Consider the following 24,906-nt stretch of genomic DNA (forward strand, 5'->3'; position numbering starts at 1 on the left):
TAATTAAGCATAACTCAAAACTGAACATTTTTTTCGAAAACGGTCAACTAACAAAACGTTGGTCATTATGTTGTTTGCATTATCTGATAAGTATTATTTTACATAACTACCTTGATGGACTATTGTTAGTATCCCAAAACACATTCTAAAACTGAATGGCTTTCACTGATTTGTGGGAATTTTCCCGATTTCTAGATTTGATCAATGAGTCATGAGACAAAAGGACGGAGAACAAACAATACTATAATACTATATACGATCCCAATTTCTTTTTCACACACACATACTTTTCACAGAAACAAAACCTTTTACAGAAAATAGATGATACTTGTGCAAAATGAGACGTTTTGACAGAAATCGGGAGTCAAATGAGATATGAGTGTCTGCTTTCCCATAATATAATTAGGCACTGGAAAAGAGACAAGAAGAGAGAGAGAGAGAAAAGAGTTCTTAAGGAGACTTCTACCGTTGTAGTTTTTGAATTAAAAAACGACTTTTTTTCTTTTTCACTTATTAGTGATTTTGAACAACTTCAGAACATAAATTTTTTTTGACCACAAAAAAAGGGCGAAACCAAAATGTTGAAACTCTTCTAAAATGGTTAATTTTATAGCTAGGCGACTCAAAATTTATCTCCAAACAATAAAAAATTGCCTTTTTTCAGAATATAGTGGTTTTGCACACTTTGAGAAAAATTATTTTTTTGCCCAAAATAAAAGAAAAAGGACAGTCATTAGATGGCCGAAAAAAAATTTTCAGAAAATCTAGGTATAACCCATCAAAAACTATTAAAAAATGGCAAAAATGGGCAATTTATGGCAAAAATTCACAACTTTGAAACACATCTAAAATGGGCAATTTTGAAGTTAGATGACTCTAAATTGATCTATAAAGACTAAAAAATTGTCCATTATCAGAATATAGTGGCTTTGAACATTTTCAGAAAACTTTTTTTTTTGCCCAAAATAAAAAAAGGACAGTCATTAGATGGCTGAAAAAAAATTGGGCAAAAATCAAAAGGTGAAAACGGGTAATTCATACACGCTGAATTCAGAAAATCTAGGTTTAACCCAAAAAAAAACTATTTAAAAGTGCCAAAAATGGTCAAAGCTTTTATTTTCCGATACAAAATTTGCTAAAAATTCCATCTAGAACACTTTCAGTGACAATTCCCTCGGTGAGCTCTCCGATTTGTTCCAAGGCAACTTCCAGATGTGAACACATGATTGCTGCGTCGTTACACGTTACAGCTGACTCCAATTCGAATGAGCATCTTCTGAAATTAAAACAACTTTGAATATTATTTTTTGACAAAAAAAAACCTTAACAGATCTGCATCTAGTAAATAACTTGCTTCAGGACACAGATCATCTACAATTTCTCCCAAACAGTTTTGAAGTTGTTTGCAGCCAGTATCTGTGGTAGCATTTGTAGATACAGTAGTGAAATTTGAGGGAAGTTTTGGATACTTCAGACTCAGATCAGACTTATTCTTTGCAATAATCACACGAGCTTCGCGATTTCGCATCACTTCCACGTCATTCAAAATCGATTCAACATCGTCATCCGACGTGAATTGTGGATCCACGACAACGCAGATAATGTCAGCTGATTGGATTCGTTTTTGAGCACGTCGAATACCTTCTGCCTCAATGACGTCATTAGTTTTTTGTCGAACTCCAGCAGTGTCTGTGAGACGGCATCGAACTCCGTTAATTTGAATGATTGTCTGTAAGATTTTCAATTAATGTTTGGAACATTTTCCAGGCACTCTAGGAGTACTGTAGGATTACCGTAGTTTTCGAAAAATTGACTTTTCGTCTTTTGAGCTACAAAATTGCCCGTTTTAGAGAAGATTCAAAATTGTGAATTTTTGCTATAAATTGGCCATTTTTGCCACTTTTTAATAGTTTTTGACGGGTTAAACCTAGATTTTCTGAATTCAACATACATAAATTACCCGTTTTCAACAAATTTAGACAACTTTTTATTTTTGCCCAAATTATTTTCAGCCATCTAATGACTGTCCTTTTTTTTTATTTTGGGCAAAAAAATAATTTTTCTGAAAATGTTTAAAACTACTATATTCTGAAAAAGGTCAATTTTTTTATAATCCTAAATCAATTTTGAGTCCTCTAGCTACAAAATTGCCCATTTTAGAGAAGATTCAAAATTGTGAATTTTTGCCATAAATCTGCCATTTTTGCCACTTTTTAAAAGTTTTTGACGGGTTAAACCTAGATTTTCTGAATTCAACATACATAAATTACCCGTTTTCAACAAATTTAGACAACTTTTTATTTTTGCCCAAACTATTTTCAGCCATCTAATGACTATCCTTTTTTTATTTTGGGCAAAAAAATAATTTCCCTAAAAATGTTCAAAACTATTATATTCTTAAAAAGGAAAATTTTTTTAATGTTTGCAGATCAATTTTGAGTCCTCTAGCTACAAAATTGCCCATTTTAGAAGAGTTTCAAAATTGTGAATTTTTACAAAAAATTGGAATTTTTGCCACTTTTTAAATTTCAAAATTGTGTGTTTTAGAGGAGTTTCAAAATTGATTGTTCAAGGGAACGTGGCTAGGGTACTGTAGTAGTACTGTAGGGAATACTGTAGGATTACTGTAGGGTTACTGTAGTTGGAGAAAAACTGGTTTTTCGTATTTTGAAGGGTTATTAGTTTGGTGTTAATAGGGGGATATGATTGGAGTACTGTAGTAGTATTGTAGGGAATACTGTAGGATTACTGTAGTTTTGGAAAAACTGATTTTAGTTTCAGAAAAAAAAATCGCAAAAGAAAATTTGATTGAAATTTTTTGGTTAATTTTTGAAAAATTTGAAAAATTTTAACACTTCAATAGGTTTATATGATCATTTTTACTTCCAAACTATCTCTCGTGGTTCCAGGAATCGAGCTAACAATTGCCACGTCATCATGCGCTAACTGATTTAAAATGCTTGATTTTCCGGAATTCGGTCTTCCATAGAGCACAATATCCAATCCACGTTGAGCCCGTTCTGCACCATCCCACGCTTTGATCATTCGATTGAGTTCATGAAGAATTTCAGAGACATCTTGTTGAGCTTCGCGTAATTCCAAGTTCACGTGTTCTCCAAAATCAATGATCACAAATAGTTTCGATAGAATTTGAATTAATTGCTTCCTGAAATTGAGAGTAAATGTCAGGGGTATGCGGCACGAAGTTTTTGTCGACAAATTCAGCAAATTGGCAAATTGCCGGTTTGCCGAAAATTTCAATTCCGGCAATTTTCCGATTTGCCGGAAATTTCCAATTCCGGCAAATTGTCGATTTATCGGTAATTTCAATTCCGGCAAGTTGCCGATTTCCCGGAAATTTCCATTCCAGAAATTTGTCGATTTGCCGGAAATTTCAATTCCAGCAATTTGCCGATTTGCCGGAAATTTCAATTCCAGCAATTTGCCGATTTGCCGGAAATTTCAATTCCAGCAATTTGCCGATTTGCCGGAAATTTCAATTCCAGCAATTTGCCGATTTGCCGGAAATTTCAATTCCAGCAATTTGCCGATTTGCCGGAAATTTCAATTCCAGCAATTTGCCGATTTGCCGGAAATTTCAATTCCAGCAATTTGCCGATTTGCCGGAAATTTCAATTCCAGCAATTTGCCGATTTGCCGGAAATTTCAATTCCAGCAATTTGCCGATTTGTCGGAAATTTCAATTCCAGCAATTTGCCGATTTGCCGGAAATTTCAATTCCAGCAATTTGCCGATTTGCCGGAAATTTCAATTCCAGCAATTTGCCGATTTGCCGGAAATTTCAATTCCAGCAATTTGCCGATTTGCCGGAAATTTCAATTCCAGCAATTTGCCGATTTGCCGGAAATTTCAATTCCAGCAATTTGCCGATTTGCCGGAAATTTCAATTCCAGCAATTTGCCGATTTGCCGGAAATTTCAATTCCAGCAATTTTCTGATTCGCCGGAAGTTTTCAATACCGACAAATTGTCGATTTGCCGGACATTTCTATTCCGGCAATTTGAAAAAATGTATTATTGAAAAGCTCGTACGATATCATAAGTTTTAATGAAATTTTTAAAAATCCCTATAAATCTTTTTTTTTCCTTTTTTTTTTAAGTTTTTTTTTCCAAAAATTCCAAATCTCGAGGGATTTTTTTGTTTTTTCAAATTGCTTGCGAACAATATAAAATTCCAATTTTTCTCACTTCAATACCTTATTTCAATAGCTCGAACTCCACCACGCATTTGACCAAATGCCGCATTTCGTTCTTTTTCGGTTCGAGATTTAATTAGCCGATCGATTCCTCGAACCTCGGAAATGCTCAATTTTCCGTTGTGAAATGCTCTGTAAATTAACTAAGAGTTATTATAGAGACCCAAAATGTGCATTTAAATGCATTCAAAATATTTTGAAACAGATGTGCAAGCGCGCTCAACTGCGGAAAGTTTGGAATTTTTATTCGGCGGCAAAACCAAAAACTCTAATGTTATTTTGTTTTCATGGTTAAATGAAAAATTAAAGCACTTTTGGACATTTTTTCAACATAAAATTAATTAATAAACGACAGGAAACATAACAAAAATAACGAAAACTTATTGAAAACGTTCGAAATTACGGTTTTGCAGCAGCCAAAACCTAGCGAGACCCAACTTTTAGCCGTGGAGCGCGTTTTAACCAGGGGTGGACGGCAAACAATTTTTCCGGCAAATTGGCAAATCGGCAAATCAGCAAATTGTCGGAATTGAAATTTCCGGCAAATCGGCAAATTGCCGGAATCGCCGAATTTGTCGAAAAAAATTTGCCGAACGGCAATTGCTGCCCATCCCTGGTTTGAACCCCGATTTTTGAAAATCGTATGCTAATAATAACCTCCTCGTGAATTCTCCTCGCTTCGCTTCTCGAACATTTTGAATTCCAGCCAAACATGAGGCAAACTTCACGGCCACGGCCTGACTTCCATGTAGAAAAAACTCGGCTGTGTCTTCTCCGGTAAACGTTTTCGGGCCGGGAAGATATACCGCCATTGCTTCATCGATGATTTTGCTCTCTGAATCGTACAATTTCGTGTATTTCATCGTTTTCGGCTTCCAAACTTTTCGACGGCTCAGCTGGCGGAGTACGGGGAGGCTTTGTGATCCTGGAAAAAATACTGTGAATACTGTGAACAGTAAGCTCAGAAAGCCTTTTTTTGGGGGGGGGGGGGGTTTCGCAAGAGCATCGTACGAATTTTTTCAGAGATTTTTATATTGTTTATGGCTATTTTGGCAGAAATTTTTTCAAAATGAACCATTCGTAACCTAATGGAATTTTTTTTTTCAATTGTTCTGAAAATTAACCTGAAACGCGGAACATCGCAATTGCGCTTGGCAATGTGCCAGACGATAGGGCGAAGATTGTCGACATTTTCTAAATGCCTGAAAAAATTATTCTTTTCCAATTAAAAAAAAATTTGATTACTCGAAAGGTTCTTTTTTTTAATTTCAAAATTTTCACGATCTTAAAAAAATGTTTGAAAATTTAATAAAAAACAGGATCCGTGACAATTTTTCTGGAAAGAAACCGAGATTTTATGAATATATAACTTAAATTTGAGAGAAAAAAGTTATTTATTAAGCATTCAAAAAAAACCCCGTAATTCGATATAATTCAAAACTAAAACAATTAATTATTAATTACACAAAATCTTAATTTCAATTGCTCTTCACATTTCTTCAAATCAGGAATAATCCATTTCGAATCACTCAAATACTTTAAAATCGTTGGTGGCAGAGGAGCTGTTTTGGGTGTCGGTGGTTTTTGTTGACTCGTTTTCAGGGTAAATCGACAGAGGTACTGTAGTGATGGTAGAAGCTCTCGTTTTGTGAGTGGACGTGTTAAATTGACACGCGCTGCTTCGGCTTCATGTCCACGTCGATAGTGGAGCATTTCTTGTTGTCCTGTTAGGGATTGCTGAAAAAAGTTTAGTGTTTTTTTCCGAAAAACTACGATTTTTTTTGATTTTTGAAACATTAAATTATTTTTTTGCTTGAAAAACTCAGTTTTTTTCGGATTTTTGAAAAAAAAACTAATTTCTGAAAAAACTGAACTATTTTCTTTCGGGAATGTGGTTTTTTTTGTGAACAAAAATGGTGATTTTTTAATTTTTTTCTGCAAAAAAGTGAATTTTTTTTAGAACAATCGATTATTTTTCTCGTGATTTTTTTTTGGTTTTTCGAAAAAAAAAGGATTTTTTCTCGATTTTATGAAAAAAAATGGTTGTATTGTGTTTGATTTGTTTTTCAATTTTAATTTTTAAAATTATGTTCCGAAAAATTTTTTTTTGATTAATACTCTTTTTTAATTTCTAATTTTGAGAAAAAAAGGACATACTTTCGGAAAATTTGAATTTTTTTAGTTTTCGAATTTTTTAAAAAGAAAAATAATTATTTTCACTTAAAAAAAATAGTTTTTTTCCGTTTTTCGGAAAAATAATTTGCTTTTAAAAAAATATATTTTCGATTTCCGGAAACATTTTGGGAAAATTTCGATTTTTTTTAACTCTTCGAAAAATATTTTCGACCTTTTTGGCCTGTCACAATTTTTTTTTAAAGTTTTACTCTTTTCCGATTTTTTTAAAATCAAAAATCATAGATATTTTTAAATGTACTACATACCTCTAAACTTCTCTCAATAATTTCCACAAGATTCCAATAGTCACGTGAGACGTATGGCTGCCGACTACCCAAATTCCGTCGTGAATCTTCAAGTGACAAGCGCGAATGATAGACTCTATCTGAAATTATATTTATTTGGAAAAAATTGATTTTTTGAAAAACAATACCTTGAAAATGATAAGAAACAGTGAAAAGATGAGTTTCACTTCGACTGTCTCGAATTAAAAAATATCCGATTGGGCACAAAAGGAGCAGCCGTTCTGCCCATTTCCAGTCCAAATCTCCCCAATACCTGGAATAAAATAGGCATATTTAAATCTTTTTTCAGTTATTTTATTGTTTACCAATCACAATCGTAAAGATCAGAACAAATCACCTTGTTGGAGGGCATAGGAGCATTGAAGGAAACTTTTGTTACTGAAAATAGTTTCAATCTTAACAAAATTAATTGAATTTTAAAATTGAAGATTGTCGATTTACGGAAGTCGTGTACTCCACGAGGAGAAGATTATGATCCGATTCTTTCCGAATTTAATGTTCAAATCGCAATTATATCTCTTTTTCAAAAAACCGTCGCTGTTTCCAGGCGTGGGCGCCATATATTATTAAATCAGCAATTATTTTGCATGAAAATGGAAATTCCCGGCAAATCGGCAAATTGCCGTAATTGAAAGATTCCGGCATATCGGCCAATCGACAAATTTGTTTGAATTTAAAAAAGAAGCCAAAATCCAAAATTTAAGCAAAACATGCAATTTTGACCAAAACCATTGATTTTTCACTTATCCTCGGGGAGTACACGAGCTGCGTAAATCGACATTGTACAGTGTTAGGGGTCGAGATATTGAAAGATTTTTAATCTTTAAATTGAAAAAAAGATTGAAAAAGAATAAGAAAAATAAAATTTTATGAAAATTTTGAAGTAAAAAACTATAAACAATAATAAATATATGTACATAACCGTAATCAGTGAGATTTTTCAAATATATGATGGTAAATTGTAAAAAACTAGGTAAATTATGAAAAAAAATTAATGAGGTTGCTGTTGGTGTTGATGGTGATGCTGTTGTTGCTGTTGCATGTACTGTTGATGTTGCTGATGTTGTTGAAGTTGTTGCATGTAGAGATATTGCTGTTGAGGAGTCATGTTTTGCATCTGGAAATTTTTTTTGGAATTCGAGGATTTTTGGAAAAAATTTTTTTTTCGGAAATTGTGTTTTATTTTTGCAAAATACATCGAAACCCCTTTTTTGAAGTTTTAGGAAATTTAGCTTTTTTTTTGGAATTCTTTGATTTTTTTTCGGAAAAAAAATTGAAAACCATTTTTTTTTAATGTTTAGGAAATTTTGGAATTTTTTTTGGAATTCTTTGATTTTTTTTCGGACAAAATTGAAAACCTTTTTTTAATTTTCAGGAAATTTTGGATTTTTTTTTGGAATTCTTTGATTTTTTTTTTGGAAAAAATCGATTTAAATTCGAAAAATTCAATTTTATTGAATATTCTTTTAAAAATGCGGGGTAGAAAAAGAAATTTACCGAAACTTTTGAAAATTTGGTTTTTTAAAGCTTATGGAATTTCAGATTTTTCAGATGTTCTGTAAGATTGGAATTTTTTTTTGGGAATTTCTAAAAGTTGGAGAAAACTTTCAATTTGTTTTTGTTGGAAATTTCGAAAATTTTGAAGTTCTCAAAACTTTTGGGAATGTTTAGAACCTTTTTTTTATTTTTGGAATTTTCGAAAAAATTTTGAATCTATCAAGTGATTTTAAAAATTATTTTTTTCGAAATTTTCCAAATGTTTACCATAGGATTCATTGTATGCATAGGTGCCGGCATTTGCTGATGATGTGGAAGATGTGGGTGCTGTTGCATATGATGTCCCATTCCATATTGCATTGGGACATGTCCCACAGGTCCAGATGGATGATGAAAAACTGCACCAGGATATTGAGGTCCCATTTGTTGATGCATCGACATATTCGGAATTTGATGTTGAAGTTGTTGTTGAGTAGGATGATTTGATTGTTGTTGAATTGTCTGATGTTGTGATGTATCCATCATTTGATGTGTAGATGTATGATGTTGTAGATGATGTTGAAGTGAGGATGAATGTTGTTGTGGTGGAGGCATCATTTGATGTGATGGTAGTAGTGGTGCTTGTTGTAGATGATGTTGCATTTGCGGTAGTGAGGAAACGGAAGGTGTTGATTCGAGAGGTTGGTGAGCCTAGAAATTTGATTTGAGAAATAGTGATTTTTGACCCAAAATCGAGTGTATTGACCAGAAGTGTGCGGATATTAGCCGATTTAGCCGAATTCGCGGAATGGCTGATTCGGCTAATATTAGGTGATTTATCCGTTAGCCGCGGTTTTTTACCAATTAACCGAATTAGCCGACTTTTTGGCAGTACGGCTAATTTGAAGTTATCCGGTAGCCAATTTTGAAAATTTTGCTCAATAGTTATTATTTTCTTGTGATACATTTTTTCCATAATAACTACATCAATACTTATTGATAAATTCATTATTAGAAATTACCTGGTTACACTCGATTTTAAATACACTTGAAATCACTACTAATAGTTATGGTCTTGCTTCAAGACTAAAAAAACTGTAAACTTTCAGAAAAAAAAAATGACAGAATTAAAACGAGTATTACTTTGACATGTTGCTCTTGTTCCTGCTCCTTCTCTTTTTCCGGTGATTTTTCCTTTTCCGGTGGTGTTTCCTGCTCTGCAGTTGGTTCTGATTGAGACACATAGAACTTGAGACGATCTCTCATTTTTTCGGGAAGCTTTGCGAATTCAGTGATCGCCGTATTCCTCAAAAAGTCTCCGGCGAAGAAATATTTGCAATTGTAGAACAAATCACACAGGTGCTGCTCGTACACAATTTCAACACCTTCTTCGGCCATTGATCCCAACTTTTGGAAGACAAGCTTCACAATGTGAAGAGGTCCGAAATTTTCGCGTTGTGATCTCATTTGCTTGGCAGTGTCCCAATTTTCATAGTAGCGACGGAGGTATGGCATGACGAGGCGAAGTGTGTACCAGAGGTCCTTCTCAGTTTTTACGTGCTCCAGAATTCGAGGGACGTATTCGTGGGAGAAGAAATTGAGAAGAGACTGAAATTTTTAAAAAATCAGTGTTTTGTTACGTGCGTGGCAGAGTTCGGAAAATATACCTTTTTTCAGAAAAATTGTTTTTTTCCAAATTTTTCCGAAAAAAGCCCAGTTTTCAGTTTGTTTTTTTTTTCGAAAAAAAATTGTTACAATAATATTTTCGTTTTTTTTGTAGAATTTACAAAAATAAACTATTTTGGATAATTTCCTTTAGACAGAAAACCCCGAAGTACGTTGAAATTGAGTTTCATAATATGAAAAATGACCAATTCAGACACTCGCAAGTTTTCTAAAATCTTAGAAAAAGTTTCGAAAAAACTATTTTTGATTTAAAAATTTCGGTCCAAAAATTACAGATTTTTTTTCGAAAAAAAAAAATTAAATTTTTACATGCAATTTCAGATCAACTTTTTTCCTGTTCAAAATGCTCATCTGTCTCTGAATTTCTGTATAAATCCATTTGAAATATCCTTTTTTCAAATTTCTTACCAAACTACAATGCAACCAATATTGTTGCGATATCACATTAATTGTACGTGCTCGATTGGGCAAATTCAACAATAGGCTCTCCTCATAGTTGTCGAATACAATTTCCTCGAACTTTAAATTGGCAGTTTCTCCGTTCACAAAAACTGCTACAAATTCATCGTGTAATGCATTTGAATATGCTGCGGGTAGAGCAGTGAGAAGAAGTGCTGTCAGATTAACAATATTGAATGGACGAGCGTGTGGTTTCATTTGCATTACGTTGATCATTGCGGCGACGAGGGTCTGGAAAATCAGAGTTTGAATTGTACAGAAGTAACATTTTCAGATTTGAGAATTTCTGAAATTTTAAAAATTGCAACAAAAAATTAACATCACGGGTGTCGGTTTTTCGATTTTTTGAAAATAAAAAAAACTAAAAATTTTTGTTTTTCTATTTTTTAAAACTTTGCTTAATATGTTGGTATTTTTTCTTCTTGTAGAAGAAACTTTACAAAATTAGATAAAAATCATATTTTATGGTTAATTTTCGGAATTTTTTTTCCGAATTTTCGATTTTCCGGAAAATAGAAAATTTTAGGTTTTCCGATTATCTCTGCAAACATCGAAAAATTCGAAAATCCACCTTTGCTTGGGATCGCAGAAAATTCAATTTGAAATTTAATTCCATTTTTCGTAATTTGATTGAACAATTTTTAGTTATATTTTTCATGTTTTCATAATTTTTTAAAAGAAAAAATTGGTTTCCGACTTTCATGTAAAAATACTTTTTCGATTTTTTCTGAATAAAAAATCTGTAAAAAAACCGATTTTTACATGAGCTAAACACATACCTCCGGTGAATGTGGGCTCGCCATTAGCTCAATACAAGCCAAATAAAGAGTCTGTGCTCCTGGACTCAGTTCCGCAATTTTCCAGTCCTTAGCCACGAATGGTGGAGGTGTTAGAATAAAGTCCAAGCTAGCCGACATTCGATCAATCAACTCCATTATTAGTTGTTCACGAGACGATTTCTGATGATTGAATTTCTCGAAAGCTTCCGTCAAATGGCACTCTTCAATCTGTGTAGCGAATGCAAGAACAAAGGATTTCGCGTCAGGACCCGACATGAGTCCATGAGAAGTGAAAAGTACGGAATACATGAAATGAATCGGCATTGCATGGAACTTGTAGAGCATTGACACAGATTGAAGTATCTGAGGATTAAGCTTATATCCTTGTTGTTCCAATGCTACATGTAGATATTGATCCATAATCGGAAGAAGTCGTTCAATAAGACAACCATAGTACGTAGGCATATGAACATTCGACGATGAATCATATGATCGTACAAGTTCGCAAGCTTCAAATTCCGGGAATGCGTCGTGATATTTCACGATTGCTTTGATGTATTCAGTTGGAAAGTGGTCCTTTTTCGGAACATTTTGATGATACCAGCGGATTCGTTCCTGAATAATGACGATTATTATCTTAAGACGCAATATTATTTATCTAACCTGAAATTCTGGTGTTAAAATGAATTCATTTGCGATTTGAATACATATCAACGCATCCTCATCTGTAGCTGGATGCATTATTAGTGAGAGTAGAAGTCGGTCAGCACGCAGAACTTGGAACTGGAATACCAAGAGGGCAGCGGCTTTTGCTATCTGAAAACTTATTGTTTTAAGTCTGATTAAAATAATTCAAAAATTCGGACATTCTTAAAAGTCTTCTCGTTGCAATCTTGAGTTTTTGCATCAGCAATTATATAATCGACCAGATAGTTTCCCATTACAACAATTTCTTTTGGTGTCTTCTTTTCCATTACTCTGAAAATTTTTCAATTTAACCTCCAAGAACCTGTGTTTAAAACTCACTCATAAAACTCTGAAGTGATATTATACGTAGAATCAACCGAATTATATGCAAAATGAAATAAAACAGCCAGCATACAATGAGATGTCGCCGGATCTCTATCCTCGCCATATCTGATCACAAATTGATTTGGTGTTAATGATGTGTGCATTCGTGCCGTGTTACGGACATCTGATAGAATTTCCTCAGTGTTCACTGCGTTCGAGGTGTCCGAGGCTGCAAATAGGTATTATTACTAGGTTTCAGGATGTGTAGTTATTTCTATAAAAAAGTTGTCGATTTGTCAGAAAACCCCAAGTAATTTGATGTCTATAAATTTAAAAACATTTTATATTGCTATGGTGATATATTTTTCAAATAAAAGGAAAATTGCAAAATTTTTTGTTGGAAAAAAAATCAGATTTAAATAATTCTCGCCAATTAATTTTTTTAAATCAAAATCTACAATTTTTTGGAATAGCTATAAAATTTTTTATTTTTTATTTTTCCGATTTTTATTGATTTACTCTTAAAAATGAAACTTTTTTTTGAATTTTTTCGATTTATCGGTGCAAAAAATACAAAAAAATTTTGTTTTTGCAGTTCAAATTTAGAAAATGATGATATTTACTATTAGCAATAAAATTACCTTTAATTGCATCTAGTGCCCACTTTGGAAAGTATGATGTTGATTTTTCAGGCCATCCGAATCCATTAATAATAGTTGGAAACATAGTCTTCTCGATAGCAATGTCTTGTGCCGTAATCTTAACAGCTCTCAAGAAACTATAAATCGCCATTTTAAAAATCTCCGGATTAATCGCAAATGGATATTGATCGGGCACAGAGAACGTCTTCGGATAGGCCATATGTCTCATCATTGTATTATCCTTATAACTCGTTCCGAACATCTGAGTGTGTGCCGTAATACATCCGTGAAATCCTGCCCAGCACCATCTTCGCATTAGAAATTGCTCCATGAGACGGTAGATTTGATGGTTTTGTGGATTATTCGGAATGTGTTGAGTGAAGTATGATAGTGCATTCACTGTTGATGAATATTTTGAATAGGCATGTAGGTGGGGAAGTCGGTAGACGAGAAAATCGAATAGGAAGTAACATTGATCTTTTGCTTGGACGTTCTGAGAATATTATTATTTTTATTCATATGCCTGGAATTTTTTGACCAAATTAAAATTTAAAGTGTTCAAAAAATTTATAAAATTTATAAATAAAAGCAAAGTATGATTTTCGTATATGCATTTCATATGTATATCGAAATTTGCATTAAATTTTACTGTCAGGAATAAATTCTTCGACAATGCTAATTTTTTTCAATTATACATACTATAAGACTTTTTTTCAAAATCTAACCTGATGTTCACCAGATGATCTATCTGCAGCAGTTGCCACGTGAAGAGATCTTTGTGCTAAATGTTCCATATCCTTTACAGCCATCTCATAATCTTCTGATTCACAAATCTTCGCTACAGTTTCAAATACCGCAGGGCTTGGAAGACGAACTGTTGAAAATGAACGAAGTGGTTGGAAACATTGAATTAACAGAGTTTTCTTCGATCGGAACGTCAATGCTTCCATGAATTCTACTGGAAATGCTGAGAAACAGTTGACAGCCATTCTTTTGTAGGATAGTTCAAATAGCGATTTAGTGTCATCAATTGATTCGAGCATTTGTTGAAGTGTTGGAACGATCAGTTTTCCCATTTTTGTATCCGTTCGATCTAGAACTTTTTTGCGGGTTAGATTTGATTATTTTTTCTAGTAAATATTTTTTTTCTAGTATATATTTTATTATTCTTTCGGAAAAGATTTGAAGAAGCAACTTTTTAAAAACATTTTTCGGTGTTTTTCAGTTTGAAAACCGACCATTCTCGATTTTTCGGTGTTTATTGGAGAGAATTTTAAAATGAAATTTGTTCCGATTTTTTACCTGAAACAATGGAGAAAAAAAGGAAAATTCCTCTTTTTTATAGATTTTTTCAGAAAAAATTGGAAGGAACTTTTTATGGTTTTTTGTTGAATTTGCGATTTTTGCAATGCTTGAATAATAAAACAACCTACAAATATTCGACAGAACCGCCAACATTGCAGTGTTGCTTGAATCGAAATTATCAACACCGTCTTGAATAAACTTGATATGCGATTTAATTGTCTCATTGGCCGGTGGCATTTTGTCGGCGAACTGAAAGTTTCAGAATTCAAAAAAAAAACTGTAAAATCCCTAAAACAGTCTAAAATTTAGAAATACAAGACAAAAAAAAAGAAAAAAAAATGTTTGAAAGCCATAATTTTTAATTTAAAAGGAAAGTATTTCAAGTCGCTATGAAAAATTTTCAGTGCAATTTTTCACAACTTTTGGGATCCGTAAAATGGCTCCAAATGTAAATTTTTGCAGATTTTTAGGATGTTCAGGGGCCGGCAAACATTCAGAATCTTTTTTTAAAAAAATTTTCTAAATTTTCAAAAAAAAATGCTAGATTTTTGCCGGCCCCTGAACATAACATCATTTTTAAAAACTGCAAAAATTCATATTTGGAGCCATTTTACCGACCTCAAAAGTTGTGAAAAAATGTATTGAAAAATTTGAAAAGCTGCATCAATTTTTTGTAGTTTTTCTGGATTGCAGACTCTCTTTTTTAGAATTTTCCAACAAAAAAGACTACTACTGACATCTTTCTCCAAAATCATCCAAGTACCAGCTGCAGCAAGAAACCTTGCAAACAACGCGGGATGATCCGATGCACCCATCCAAACAACATCTCCATCAAACAGCTCATTGTACAGCTCAACAATTTCAGTCACCGCATCATCGAGTCGTGTTAAATTAGACAGAGAGCCGACAACTTGAAAAACGATCCACATAACTTCGTCGCGAGCCCGTGTGTACTTGCATCGTTTTATCAAATTTTTGAGAACATTGAAGAATGTTTTTGGGACTCTGAAAATGCTATTTTTCGGTTTTTTCTAAGGTCTCAATATCGAAAACATTAGCTTTTAGGGAACAAAAACTCAAAATTTCGATAGATTTTAGACTTAAAAAATAATTTTTCCAGATTTTCGAGAATATCTATTATCCAAAACTTCTCTTTTTGGATTTTTTAAAAGAAAAAGTTACAAGAAAAATTAAAGATTTTGGTTTTCAATTTTTCTAAATGTCGGAAATCTAAAGTTTTGTTTTTTGGTAAATTTTTTTTTAAAAACATTTCAAGAAAATCTTAAGTTTCGGTATTTTTTTTCGAAATTTTATTTAAGAAGTGAAAAATTGGATTTTTCTGGAATTTTCTAAGAATAATTGAAAAAAAGAAATATTTTGGTTTTTCGATTTTTTTTTGAAGGTCTAAAAGTCAAGAACATTCAGATTTTTGAAGAATTTTCAAAAGATTTTGTTTAAATTATAGCTTTTATCCTAAGAATTTTGATTTTGGATTTTTTTTTCCTTCAGAAATAAACCAAAAATTGAAACGCTTAGTTTTTAAATTAAATTATTAGCTCTACTTTCAAATTTCTGGCTTTTCAAGACAATTTTGAAATTCAAAACTTGTGTTTTTCAAATAGAATCTTTTTTTTTTCGATTTTCTCTTTGAAAAACCCAAAAATTTAGCTTTCCTGAATGTCGGAAATCGAAATGTTCGGATTTTTTAGAATTTTACTTTAAAAGTAAAAAATTGGATTTTTTTTCTGAATTTGCGAAAAATAATTGAAAAAAGGAATATTTTTGTTTTTCGGGTTTCGCAAAATCGAAAAATTTGAAATACACTAACAATAAATGTTGTGTAATCCCATAAATAACAATATTAACAATATTGTCCCATTGATATCGTGGAATTGGCTCAGTTTCCGGTAGAGATTCTGCTTCGGCCATTGATTCACATATCATTACAGATATCAACATTTCCCAATTTGTCTTTGTCTTCGTTTTGCTCGGAGGATGAAGCTGAAACTTAATTCGGGATAAGTTATTTAAAATATATATATTCTCAATTTCATACCGAGTCCTTTCCCAATGGCTGACGAAGAATCATGTAGAGGGTGTACAAGTATGTAGAAGTATGTTCAGGACGATATGGAAGTGTATGATGAGGTTGAACAATTGTATTACTGGCATTTAATCCATGTTCTTCCCAACACGATGTTAATGGATAGAATGATGGATGTAGTGGAATGGGGTAAACGAATCCACGGCCACACACGTGGGATAGGTCGGCAATTGGTCGGAAATGGACGGATAAGCTTGCCAGTTTCTCCGTTAGTCTCTGTAATATTTGGCATTTTAATTTAATCTTAAGAAATATAGGCTTGGTAAATGAATCGAGATGGGTCGATCCGTGACTCATCTCGAGCCGCTTTTTGCAAAAAAAATCCACAATTGCCGGAATTGAAATTTCCGGCAAATCAGCAGATTGCCGGAAAATCAGCAAATTGCCGAAATTTTTCGGCAAATTGTGGTTTTGTACATTCAGATAATTTTTCGTCGATGAAGGTGATTTTTCAGTCAATCAGCATACAAATCAGGGGTGTGTGGCAAACGATTTTTTCGGCAAATCGGCAAAGTGCCGGAATTGAAATTTCCGGCAAATCGTGAAACCGGCAAATTTCCGAATTTACCGGAAAAATACCAATTGTCGAAAATTTTTGGCAAATTGTGGTTTCGCACTAATTTTTTGGGAATTTCAGAATTGTACGCATCCTGTGAGTGTTTGAATGTTTTTTTCTACATCTTTTTTGAAAAGTAAGCAAATTCTATAAAAATATCTGAGGAAAAGGGAAAAACAGCCCAAAAAGTCACAGTTTTAAGTGTTTCAGTCTTATGAAAAAATCCCTCAAAACATTTGCGGAAAATTTAACATCCGGTAAACGGCAAATCGGTAAACCAGCAAATTGCCCGATTTGCCGAACGGTAATTGCCGCCCACCCTTGGTAAAAACTTCAAATAAAATGTTGAGAAACTGAAAATTTAGAAATCAGAAGAAATTTCCCGTCATTTTTTTATGGCTTAAATTAAGTTTTTTAAAACTTCTGTAGTATTCAATTTGGTTTACTTTCTGTAACTCAAAAACTAAATGCACAGAAATTAGAAACTTTGCGAGAATGGTCGAACTTTTTTTTGGTTTCCGCCAAAAAAAAATTCGACTTTTTGAATGTAGAGAGATCTTTTTTTTGTGTTTTTTTTGCCGAAAAAAAAAATTAACAAATCTAAATTTTTACATTGTCTTTATATTTTCAGCAATTTTTTTTAAAATTTTCCCCTCACCGGCAGCATAAGCGCCTGTTTCGGCATTCCTCTCATAATTTCTGATAATGTGATGAGTGGAGGCATCAAATTGGAGTCTCTATCCACAATATGCAGTATTACATTCTCAACAATGCGGATTTCGTTTACTTGCTCCGGAGATAGTGAATACGGTAGGCGACGGAGCTGTGATTCCAGAATATATCGGAGGATATTCCGAATTCCTTTGTAATCGATTTTTGGAATGCAATCATTGATGAATTTCCATTTTTCTTGGCATATTCTACTGCATAATCGGAAGTCCGAAGTCATTATGAGTCCTTCTGCGCACAGATTCGTTGAAATCGCACCTTTTTGATGAGCATATCGGAGAAGCTGATCTACGACACGTTCGTAGTTTGTTCTGGAATAAAACACTGTTAAAACCTCTGATTATATGCAAAAGAACTGTTAAAATTGTTTTTTTTTCGAATTTTTAAATTCTCACCCAACAAAAACTCGATCAGGAGAGTTCTTTTCCGCCACGTGATGAACCATTTTTATTAGCTCTTTCACTAAAGATTGTTTTTCTTTTTCTTCCATTTTACTCATCATATTATTGAATTGAATCCGTAAAATCGCCGTCTCGTCGCCAATATTCGACGTAAGAGGTCGAAAAAATTTTCTTGTGTGGTTTTCTTCCTAGAATATATTTTTATGAGTTATGTTTAATTTTTTAAGCGTTATTTTTGATTTAAAAAACTCACAACGAGACTTTTAATTTGACTCTTTATTCGATTGACTTCCTGAACAAATTGCGGAGAGCACGTGTCATCCATTTCAATTGTATCTTCTGCGGAACCAGGTTTATCCGTCATTTTGTTGCCTGAAAATGTAATAATTTTCAAAAGAAAAATGTTAAAATAATAAATTGAAACAAAATAGGTTGATAAAAATTAAAAACGCATTGTTTGAGAAAGATATTACTGCGCCTCTTCTCTCTCACGCGTGACAATAGAGCGCGCTTGGTGTGTGGTCTCTTCGTTCACGCATATTCTGCGGATTTGAACTCTACCAGAGTTCTGCGAAAAAACTACTACATATATAATACATTTCACACATTTAAATATCTTGACTTTTATTGTAGGTAAACTGACATTTGGACTGATTTGCCAAATTTCTGTTGAAAATCAGTTTCAAGAAGCTGAAATCTAGATTAATTTATTTTTTTCATATCTTCATAAAAAGTACAGTTTATTCTCATTTACATTCCTTTAAATGGCGTGTTAAAATAATGAATTAATGTTCGATTTGCACTACAAGATTTCCTTTCGCTCCCTTGTTGTTCATAATTTCCTCATGAGCCAGTCCTAATTGCTCGAGACGATACAATTTGTTTATAAGTGGACGAAACTCGGTTTCCTTCAAGAATGAGACAATGTTGATGCCAAAGTCCAAGAGCTCAGCCTCGGAAGACATTCCCAATGCTACACCGTAAACAGCTCCTTCTGTAACCATAAGTTGTCTTGCGTTGATCGTGGTCTCGGCGCGATTTCCAATTACTGCAACTCTACCACGTGGAGCCAGCAATCCGAGGTCCGTGTTCAGATTTGTGTGAGCAGCCATTTCGAAAATGTGGTTGAAGCCTCCTGGATAATCATTTTTCATTTTCGACACATATTGCTTATCCGAATGATTATAGACATTCCGTGCACCAAGACTCTTCACGAACCGGATCCCATCAGCAGATCCAGCAGTGCCAACAGCTTCAATGTTCCTCCAGGCAGCCAGCTGCATCAGTGCACTTCCCACTCCACCAGATGCTCCGTGTACAAGTATAACGTCGCCAGTCTGAGAAGAGAATTAGTTTTGGGAGGGAACAGCAGATGGTCGTATTTTAGACCGCCCCTTGTTTGAGATGGAACAGATGGTCAAGTTGGCTTTGTAAAGATTGATTTGTATTGATTTTGCCTCCTAATTTTGATACGTTTTTGCCAAAATTTTAATATTCTCTATGAACCATTTAATAATAAATAAAAGTCAAACCTTTGCACCAGCAAGATGAAACAATGCACGATAAGCGGTAAGATAAGGCACTCCGAGAGAAGCTCCTTCCTCAAACGAAACTCCTGAAATGAGATTTTAGCTATATCTTAGGTCTCGCCACGCGGGCAACTAGCTACAGTAACCCGTTGCGCAATGATTCTTTTACCTTCCGGCAACTCGAATGGTCGATTCACCGCAACATACTCTGCTGTACTGTCCGCTTCTGATCCATACCAGACTCGATCGCCGACTTTCACATTTTTAACGCTTTCTCCCACAAGTTCGACGAATCCGGCTCCATCTTTTCCTGGTACATATGGAAGATTTGGTAGTTTTCCATACTGACCAGCACGAATATATGTGTCAACTGGATTGACACCGGCAGCGTAATTCCGAACGAGAACCTGGTTTTTTTCAAGCCTGGGCATATCACTCTCGACGGCTTCTATGACATCAGGTGCTCCGAATCGTCGGACTACAGCTGCGCGCATGCTTGATTTGCAAATCGATTTGCTCATTGTTCTAAAAATGGCACTTATCAGTAATATGAAATGCGTACTCGCACTGATTAGGCGCACGGATTTATTCGGATGGGTCTCGCAGCGAGAAAAATGTTATGGTAACACTTTGTGGCGGGACCAATCCGAATCAAACCGTGTACCTTTAAGTACGCGTTCAGAAAATTGCGAAATTACTATATTTTTGCAACTTTTGTTTCATTTTTCCGTAAAAGGTTTGAGTAAATGTTTATCAAATTATCGACTTTTAGACTATTTTTAGTGTTTTAGCAGAAAATCTCTGAAAATTCGACAAAATTTGATTAGAATTACATAACAAAAAACAATTTTAAAAAGCTAGGACATTGATTTGCACGGGAACTCAACAAAAAATCAGAAAATTGATTTTCTTTTAGCAAAATTGAAAAAAAAAAAACAATTTTTAGCAGCTGTGCCTTTAATACAAAACAAAGATTGAAACGATGATAACCAATATTCAATTTTTATAATTTTTTTTCGGTCGCAAACAAAATTGTCATCATTTTCTTGTGATTTTATTGAACCCAAGTGTTTCATTTCAATGTTCACAGATCTTGTCCGAGAGGACTACACAGTTAGCCTTAGCAAACGCGCTCCACTGGGCACTCACACAAATCGAATGAGCGCGCGGCAAACGAGCGTCAAGCCGTGCTAGCAGGCGGATTGTCCGACGAAATTATCGATTTTTTCTTGATTTTTCGGATTTTAAAGCAAATTTCTTTGTTAATAATTTCAATTTTCAGCGTTCCAGCAACTTGGGCACTTTCAAAATGGGTAAGTTCGCTTTCTAAATTCAAAAATGATTATTTTCGCATATTTTTCTCTTTTCCAGTCGATGTACCACGCAATTTCCGTCTGCTGGAAGAACTTGAAGAAGGACAAAAAGGCAAGGGAGATGGAAACATTTCGTGGGGTTTGGAGGATGACAGCGATATGACTCTCACCAGATGGACTGCTTCCATCATTGGTCCACCGAGAGTGAGTCAGCGGAATTAATCATTTTTTATTATTAGTTTTTTGCTTTCAGACTCCATACGAATCGCGAATCTACAATCTGCAAATCCAGTGCGGCGGGAATTATCCGCGAGAGCCACCAACCGTTCGTTTCACCACCAAAGTTCACATGGTGGGAGTCAATCAGAGCAATGGAGTGATTGATAAGCGAAATTTGACAACACTTCGCAACTGGAGCAATAGTTACATGATCAAGACCGTGCTCGAGGATATCCGCAAGAACATGATGATGGCCAAAGAGAATCTGAAATTGCAGCAACCGGCAGAGGGCGCCATGTTCTAAATTCTTTTATTGATTTTTTGTATACCCAGTTTACTCTCCCCGGTAGTAGCTTTCCCCTCGAACTTTTCCCCCACACTTTATTTATAATTATTATATTATTCGCCATTCAATTTCCATGTAAAATTTTAAAATTTCAATGTGATTTTTTTATTTTTTGTTCTTCATTTTTGCGTAATTTTAACGCATTTCATACCTACCTGCTCAATTACTGTCTCTTTCGAGATTTCAATCATGTTTTTCAGATTCAATTATCCTAAAGTATGTCATATGCCGATTTGAAACCAGTCAAATTCGATTTCGACATTCAATATCAACCATCCAGCCAGCATCCTCCGTACTATAATTCGTTTGGAATTGCCGAGCCGGATCCCCGTCATAATTTGTACGCACCAACAGCACCACCACATCATCATCATCACCACCATCAGCACCAGCCACAACAACATTTACATTATATGATTGATAGTCAAGACTCAGATAGTCAGGATTCTGTGGACTCTTTCCGTACACCTGCACCGATCTCGTCTGCAACAAGGTTTTCTACTCACACTCCTCGAGCTTCCAGAGCGTCGAGTAACGATTCTGAGAGCGGAGAGCTTAGCGAAGAAGTTATGAATCATTGGTTGCCAATGACTTGGTGTGAACGATCGTCGGATGATCCACAAGGTAATTAATATTCAGATTTTCGACAATGAGTACTAACGGTTCGGAAGATTTTGAACGTATATGCCCAATAGGGGTACGCATTTTAATTTCAATAAATTCTGAATTTTCAGTAGAAGATACATCGTTTAAAATTATTTAAATGTGGCTTATATATTTCGGCGGTGCTTCGAATTTATTTATAACATTCAAAAATATTGAATTTCAGAGGTTTTACACTGCTTTTAAAGTCAAGAAATTTTTTGAAAATCGGGCTACAAAATGATGTGTAAAACCTCTGAAATTCAATATTTTTTGAATTTCTAAAATGGATTCGAAGTATTGCCAAAATATAAATATAAGCCACATTGAAATCAATTTCAACGATATATTTTCACATGCTGAACCCATGGTCGCGACGAGGCTCAATCTGATCCATCACGCCAACTTTTGTTTAAAACTAAACAATTTAATTTTTCAGTTTTCACATTCGTCTGCCTATGGGGTCAATGTGTGTCTAGCTCGTCGAGCAAGGACGAGTTCGTTGATCATTTATTCGGCCACGTGTCAGTAATCGAGGAAGGAGTTCAAAATGGGAACCATATGAATACTGTTCAGTGCAAAGTTCGCGGGTGCAACAAGCATCTCGATTCGATATTCCAACTCCACCGACACGTCTCAATGCACGTATTCCAAGCAGATTGTCAGCAAAAAGGATCAGAAGCACTGATTGAAAAGGAAGATTATATTGGAATAGAGAGTTGTGGTTTTGAGCCATGTACAAATATTAATTATGAAGGAATGCTGCTGAATTGTCAATGGGAGGATTGTGGAATGCCGTTTAACTCATTAACCGAACTGTTTGATCATGTCGGACATCACATTGATGGTGTTGGCGATGTTGATAGAATTCAACAGAATTTTTCGAGTGAGTAAGGATTTCTGGACAGTGACAATTAAATTTCCTGAAGAAATTTGTTTTCACTTTAAAAAACTGAAATTTTCATCGAATTTTTTGTTTAACTGGACAACTTTCAATGCCGGAATTTATTTCTTACTTAATTATCGCCCTGATTGCAGATTTTGGTCTGTTATTTCACGATTTTTTGTTGATTACGGTGATTTGTATACTAATTGACTGAAAAAGAATTTTCATCAACGAAAAATCGTGAAATACGACCTAAATTTGCAATTGAGGATGATAATTAAATAGCATCTAATTTTCCGCTCAAGATTATTCCAACAAAAAATTTCCTTTTAAATTCTAATATTCTACACAGATGGCGACAAAAAAGTGGTGTTCCCGTGTAAATGGACCGCCTGCACACAAGTTGCCGATTCAAAAGCCAATCTCCGACGTCACGCTCGTCACCACAGCGGTGAGAAGGTGCTCGCGTGCCCATTCTGTGCTCGATTCTTCTCCCGACGCGACAAGCTCTACGATCATTGTCTCCGACGAACAATTCTGATGAAGAACCCGGAAATGGAAGATCCGTATCTATGCAAACTGTGTCAAAAGCGATTTGGAACTGAAAAAGCGTTATGTATGCATGTTACACGGCATTTAGTCAGTCTTACGTGCCCACTATGCTCACTTGGATTGGGTTGCCGAGCAGAACTTCATAGGCATTTAATGACAAAGCATTCAAGACGATCCAAAGATTTCAAATGTGATACTTGCAGCAAATTGTTCTTCACAGAGGTAAGAAAAATATTTTTGTCGAATTTTTAGGAAAAATTGTAAATGAATATCAATTTATCAAGCTTCAGGCAATTTTAGATTTTAGTTCAAAAAAATGTCTTATGGGCTTTAAAATTGCCCAAATCTACCGAATTTCGTAATGAGACATTTTGAAAATTTCTCAAATTTCTACAACAAAGCTCATTTTCTGCTAAAATCAAAGTTTTTGCCAACTTCTCGGTGTCGCAGCCTTTCGAACATACTTTTTATTACAAAATATTTTTAAAAAATTTCAAAATTTTCAGAGTGAGCTCAACCGTCACGCTGTGTACCATTCTGACGTCATGTACAGTTGCAAGCATTGTCCGGAGAAGTTTAAGTGGAAGAAACAGCTCATGAAGCATATGAAAGAACATGATGAGGTAACCGGTGTTTTTTTTTCAGAAAATCGATATAAGAAAACTCGTGGATTTATTTTATTCTAATCGTTTAATCATCCGATTTTCAGAATTTCAATCCATCCCCATATACATGCCATTTGTGTGACCGAACATATACTACTGGATTTGCATTGGGACGCCATTTAACCCGTCAACATCGTCTCCAGATACCCTATGGATTCAGTCGTTTTACTTACAAAAAGTGTGCCGATGGACTTATGCGACTTCAGACGAAAAAGTTGTTTAGAGGAGAGTCTGGAGAGGATCAAGCCCATCACCACCATCAACATGTTCCATATTAAATGATTATTAAATATGTTAAATTGCCCTCACATAATTTATCCACCTTTATGTTAAGGAAGAAGGGGGATTTCGCTCAAAAATACCACAGAAGCAACTATTTCTGAATTTCAGCTCACTTTTTTGTGGTTTAAAGCGAATTCCCCTATTATCCACACCTCTCATTTTAATTATTCTCTTTCAGTAATATTCTGATCTCTACCCCTCTCAATCGCATGCTTTCTTTTTTTTTCCACCAATTCTTACCAAATAATCGCCTTTTTTGTTCTATTTATTATGCTTCTATCTATTCGATCTCTCGCTCTATCCATTCTTTCCTTATTACTACACCCCTCTCACCAAGTTGTCTTACAATCAATCGATCGATGCCCCAATTCACTTTAAACACGTATGCCACGTGTCTTCTCCCACAAACACATTTGATATATACTTGTACTGTTTGCAAAATTTTCAATGTTCTAATTTATAATTTAATAATTATTTCCTTTTAACTTTGGATTTTTTTTTTCAATTATCTAATCTGAAATAAATATCTACACGTATTGTTGGACAATCAATTTGTCTCTAAATGCGGTATGAAACCAATTCATTATTTTCCAAAAAAAAAAAAAAACTATTAAAATAGGCGATTACAA

General features: G+C 34.3%; 6 protein-coding genes and 1 non-coding gene across 8 annotated transcripts; 3 read left to right on the top strand and 4 right to left on the bottom strand.

Annotated features, from left to right (window-relative positions):
* Positions 1-1,099: 1,099 nt before the first annotated feature.
* mtcu-1 (TrmE-type G domain-containing protein) lies at positions 1,100-5,418 on the bottom strand. Its single transcript, NM_061172.7, has 6 exons — positions 5,341-5,418; positions 4,874-5,141; positions 4,217-4,348; positions 2,884-3,166; positions 1,323-1,729; positions 1,100-1,276 (listed from the first exon to the last, which is right to left on the bottom strand). The coding sequence occupies exons 1-6, from the start codon at positions 5,405-5,407 to the stop codon at positions 1,114-1,116; spliced, it is 1,320 nt and encodes a 439-aa protein (NP_493573.1). The 5' UTR covers positions 5,408-5,418; the 3' UTR covers positions 1,100-1,113.
* A 176-nt stretch (positions 5,419-5,594) lies between these two features.
* On the bottom strand, positions 5,595-7,074 carry F39B2.5 (SH2 domain-containing protein). Its single transcript, NM_061173.5, has 4 exons — positions 7,002-7,074; positions 6,825-6,949; positions 6,658-6,776; positions 5,595-5,953 (listed from the first exon to the last, which is right to left on the bottom strand). The coding sequence occupies exons 1-4, from the start codon at positions 7,046-7,048 to the stop codon at positions 5,666-5,668; spliced, it is 579 nt and encodes a 192-aa protein (NP_493574.2). The 5' UTR covers positions 7,049-7,074; the 3' UTR covers positions 5,595-5,665.
* Positions 7,075-7,547: 473 nt separating this feature from the next.
* Positions 7,548-18,215, bottom strand: sur-2 (Mediator of RNA polymerase II transcription subunit 23). Of its 2 annotated transcripts, none has more exons than NM_001026292.5 (17): positions 18,097-18,214; positions 17,838-18,031; positions 17,372-17,753; positions 16,110-16,373; positions 15,882-16,054; positions 14,791-15,058; positions 14,182-14,302; positions 13,474-13,847; positions 12,749-13,241; positions 12,123-12,336; positions 11,963-12,074; positions 11,760-11,912; positions 11,097-11,711; positions 10,267-10,548; positions 9,316-9,780; positions 8,461-8,883; positions 7,548-7,813 (listed from the first exon to the last, which is right to left on the bottom strand). In NM_001026292.5, the coding sequence occupies exons 1-17, from the start codon at positions 18,205-18,207 to the stop codon at positions 7,688-7,690; spliced, it is 4,770 nt and encodes a 1,589-aa protein (NP_001021463.1). In that variant the 5' UTR covers positions 18,208-18,214; the 3' UTR covers positions 7,548-7,687. The 2 variants fall into 2 exon arrangements, with proteins under 2 accessions (NP_001021463.1, NP_493575.2); NM_061174.8 differs by having other exon boundaries at positions 7,550-7,813; positions 13,474-13,841; positions 18,097-18,215.
* A 320-nt stretch (positions 18,216-18,535) lies between these two features.
* F39B2.3 (15-oxoprostaglandin 13-reductase) lies at positions 18,536-19,928 on the bottom strand. The gene is made up of 3 exons (NM_061176.5): positions 19,542-19,928; positions 19,376-19,458; positions 18,536-19,180 (listed from the first exon to the last, which is right to left on the bottom strand). The coding sequence occupies exons 1-3, from the start codon at positions 19,891-19,893 to the stop codon at positions 18,629-18,631; spliced, it is 987 nt and encodes a 328-aa protein (NP_493577.1). The 5' UTR covers positions 19,894-19,928; the 3' UTR covers positions 18,536-18,628.
* A 726-nt stretch (positions 19,929-20,654) lies between these two features.
* uev-1 (Ubiquitin-conjugating enzyme E2 variant 1) lies at positions 20,655-21,345 on the top strand. The gene is made up of 3 exons (NM_061177.6): positions 20,655-20,685; positions 20,744-20,889; positions 20,939-21,345. The coding sequence occupies exons 1-3, from the start codon at positions 20,682-20,684 to the stop codon at positions 21,206-21,208; spliced, it is 420 nt and encodes a 139-aa protein (NP_493578.1). The 5' UTR covers positions 20,655-20,681; the 3' UTR covers positions 21,209-21,345.
* A 105-nt stretch (positions 21,346-21,450) lies between these two features.
* Positions 21,451-24,817, top strand: hinf-1 (C2H2-type domain-containing protein). The gene is made up of 5 exons (NM_061178.7): positions 21,451-21,874; positions 22,332-22,778; positions 23,131-23,552; positions 23,837-23,953; positions 24,040-24,817. Exons 1-5 carry the CDS (start codon positions 21,469-21,471, stop codon positions 24,271-24,273), a joined length of 1,626 nt encoding a protein of 541 aa, NP_493579.2. The 5' UTR covers positions 21,451-21,468; the 3' UTR covers positions 24,274-24,817.
* Positions 22,894-22,982, top strand: F39B2.12. The gene has a single exon (NR_050760.1). It is a non-coding gene; the product is annotated as an Unclassified non-coding RNA F39B2.12 (non-coding RNA).
* Positions 24,818-24,906: the final 89 nt, after the last annotated feature.

Source organism: Caenorhabditis elegans, chromosome I, assembly GCF_000002985.6.
Source record: "Caenorhabditis elegans chromosome I".
Taxonomy (NCBI): Eukaryota; Metazoa; Nematoda; class Chromadorea; order Rhabditida; family Rhabditidae; genus Caenorhabditis; species Caenorhabditis elegans.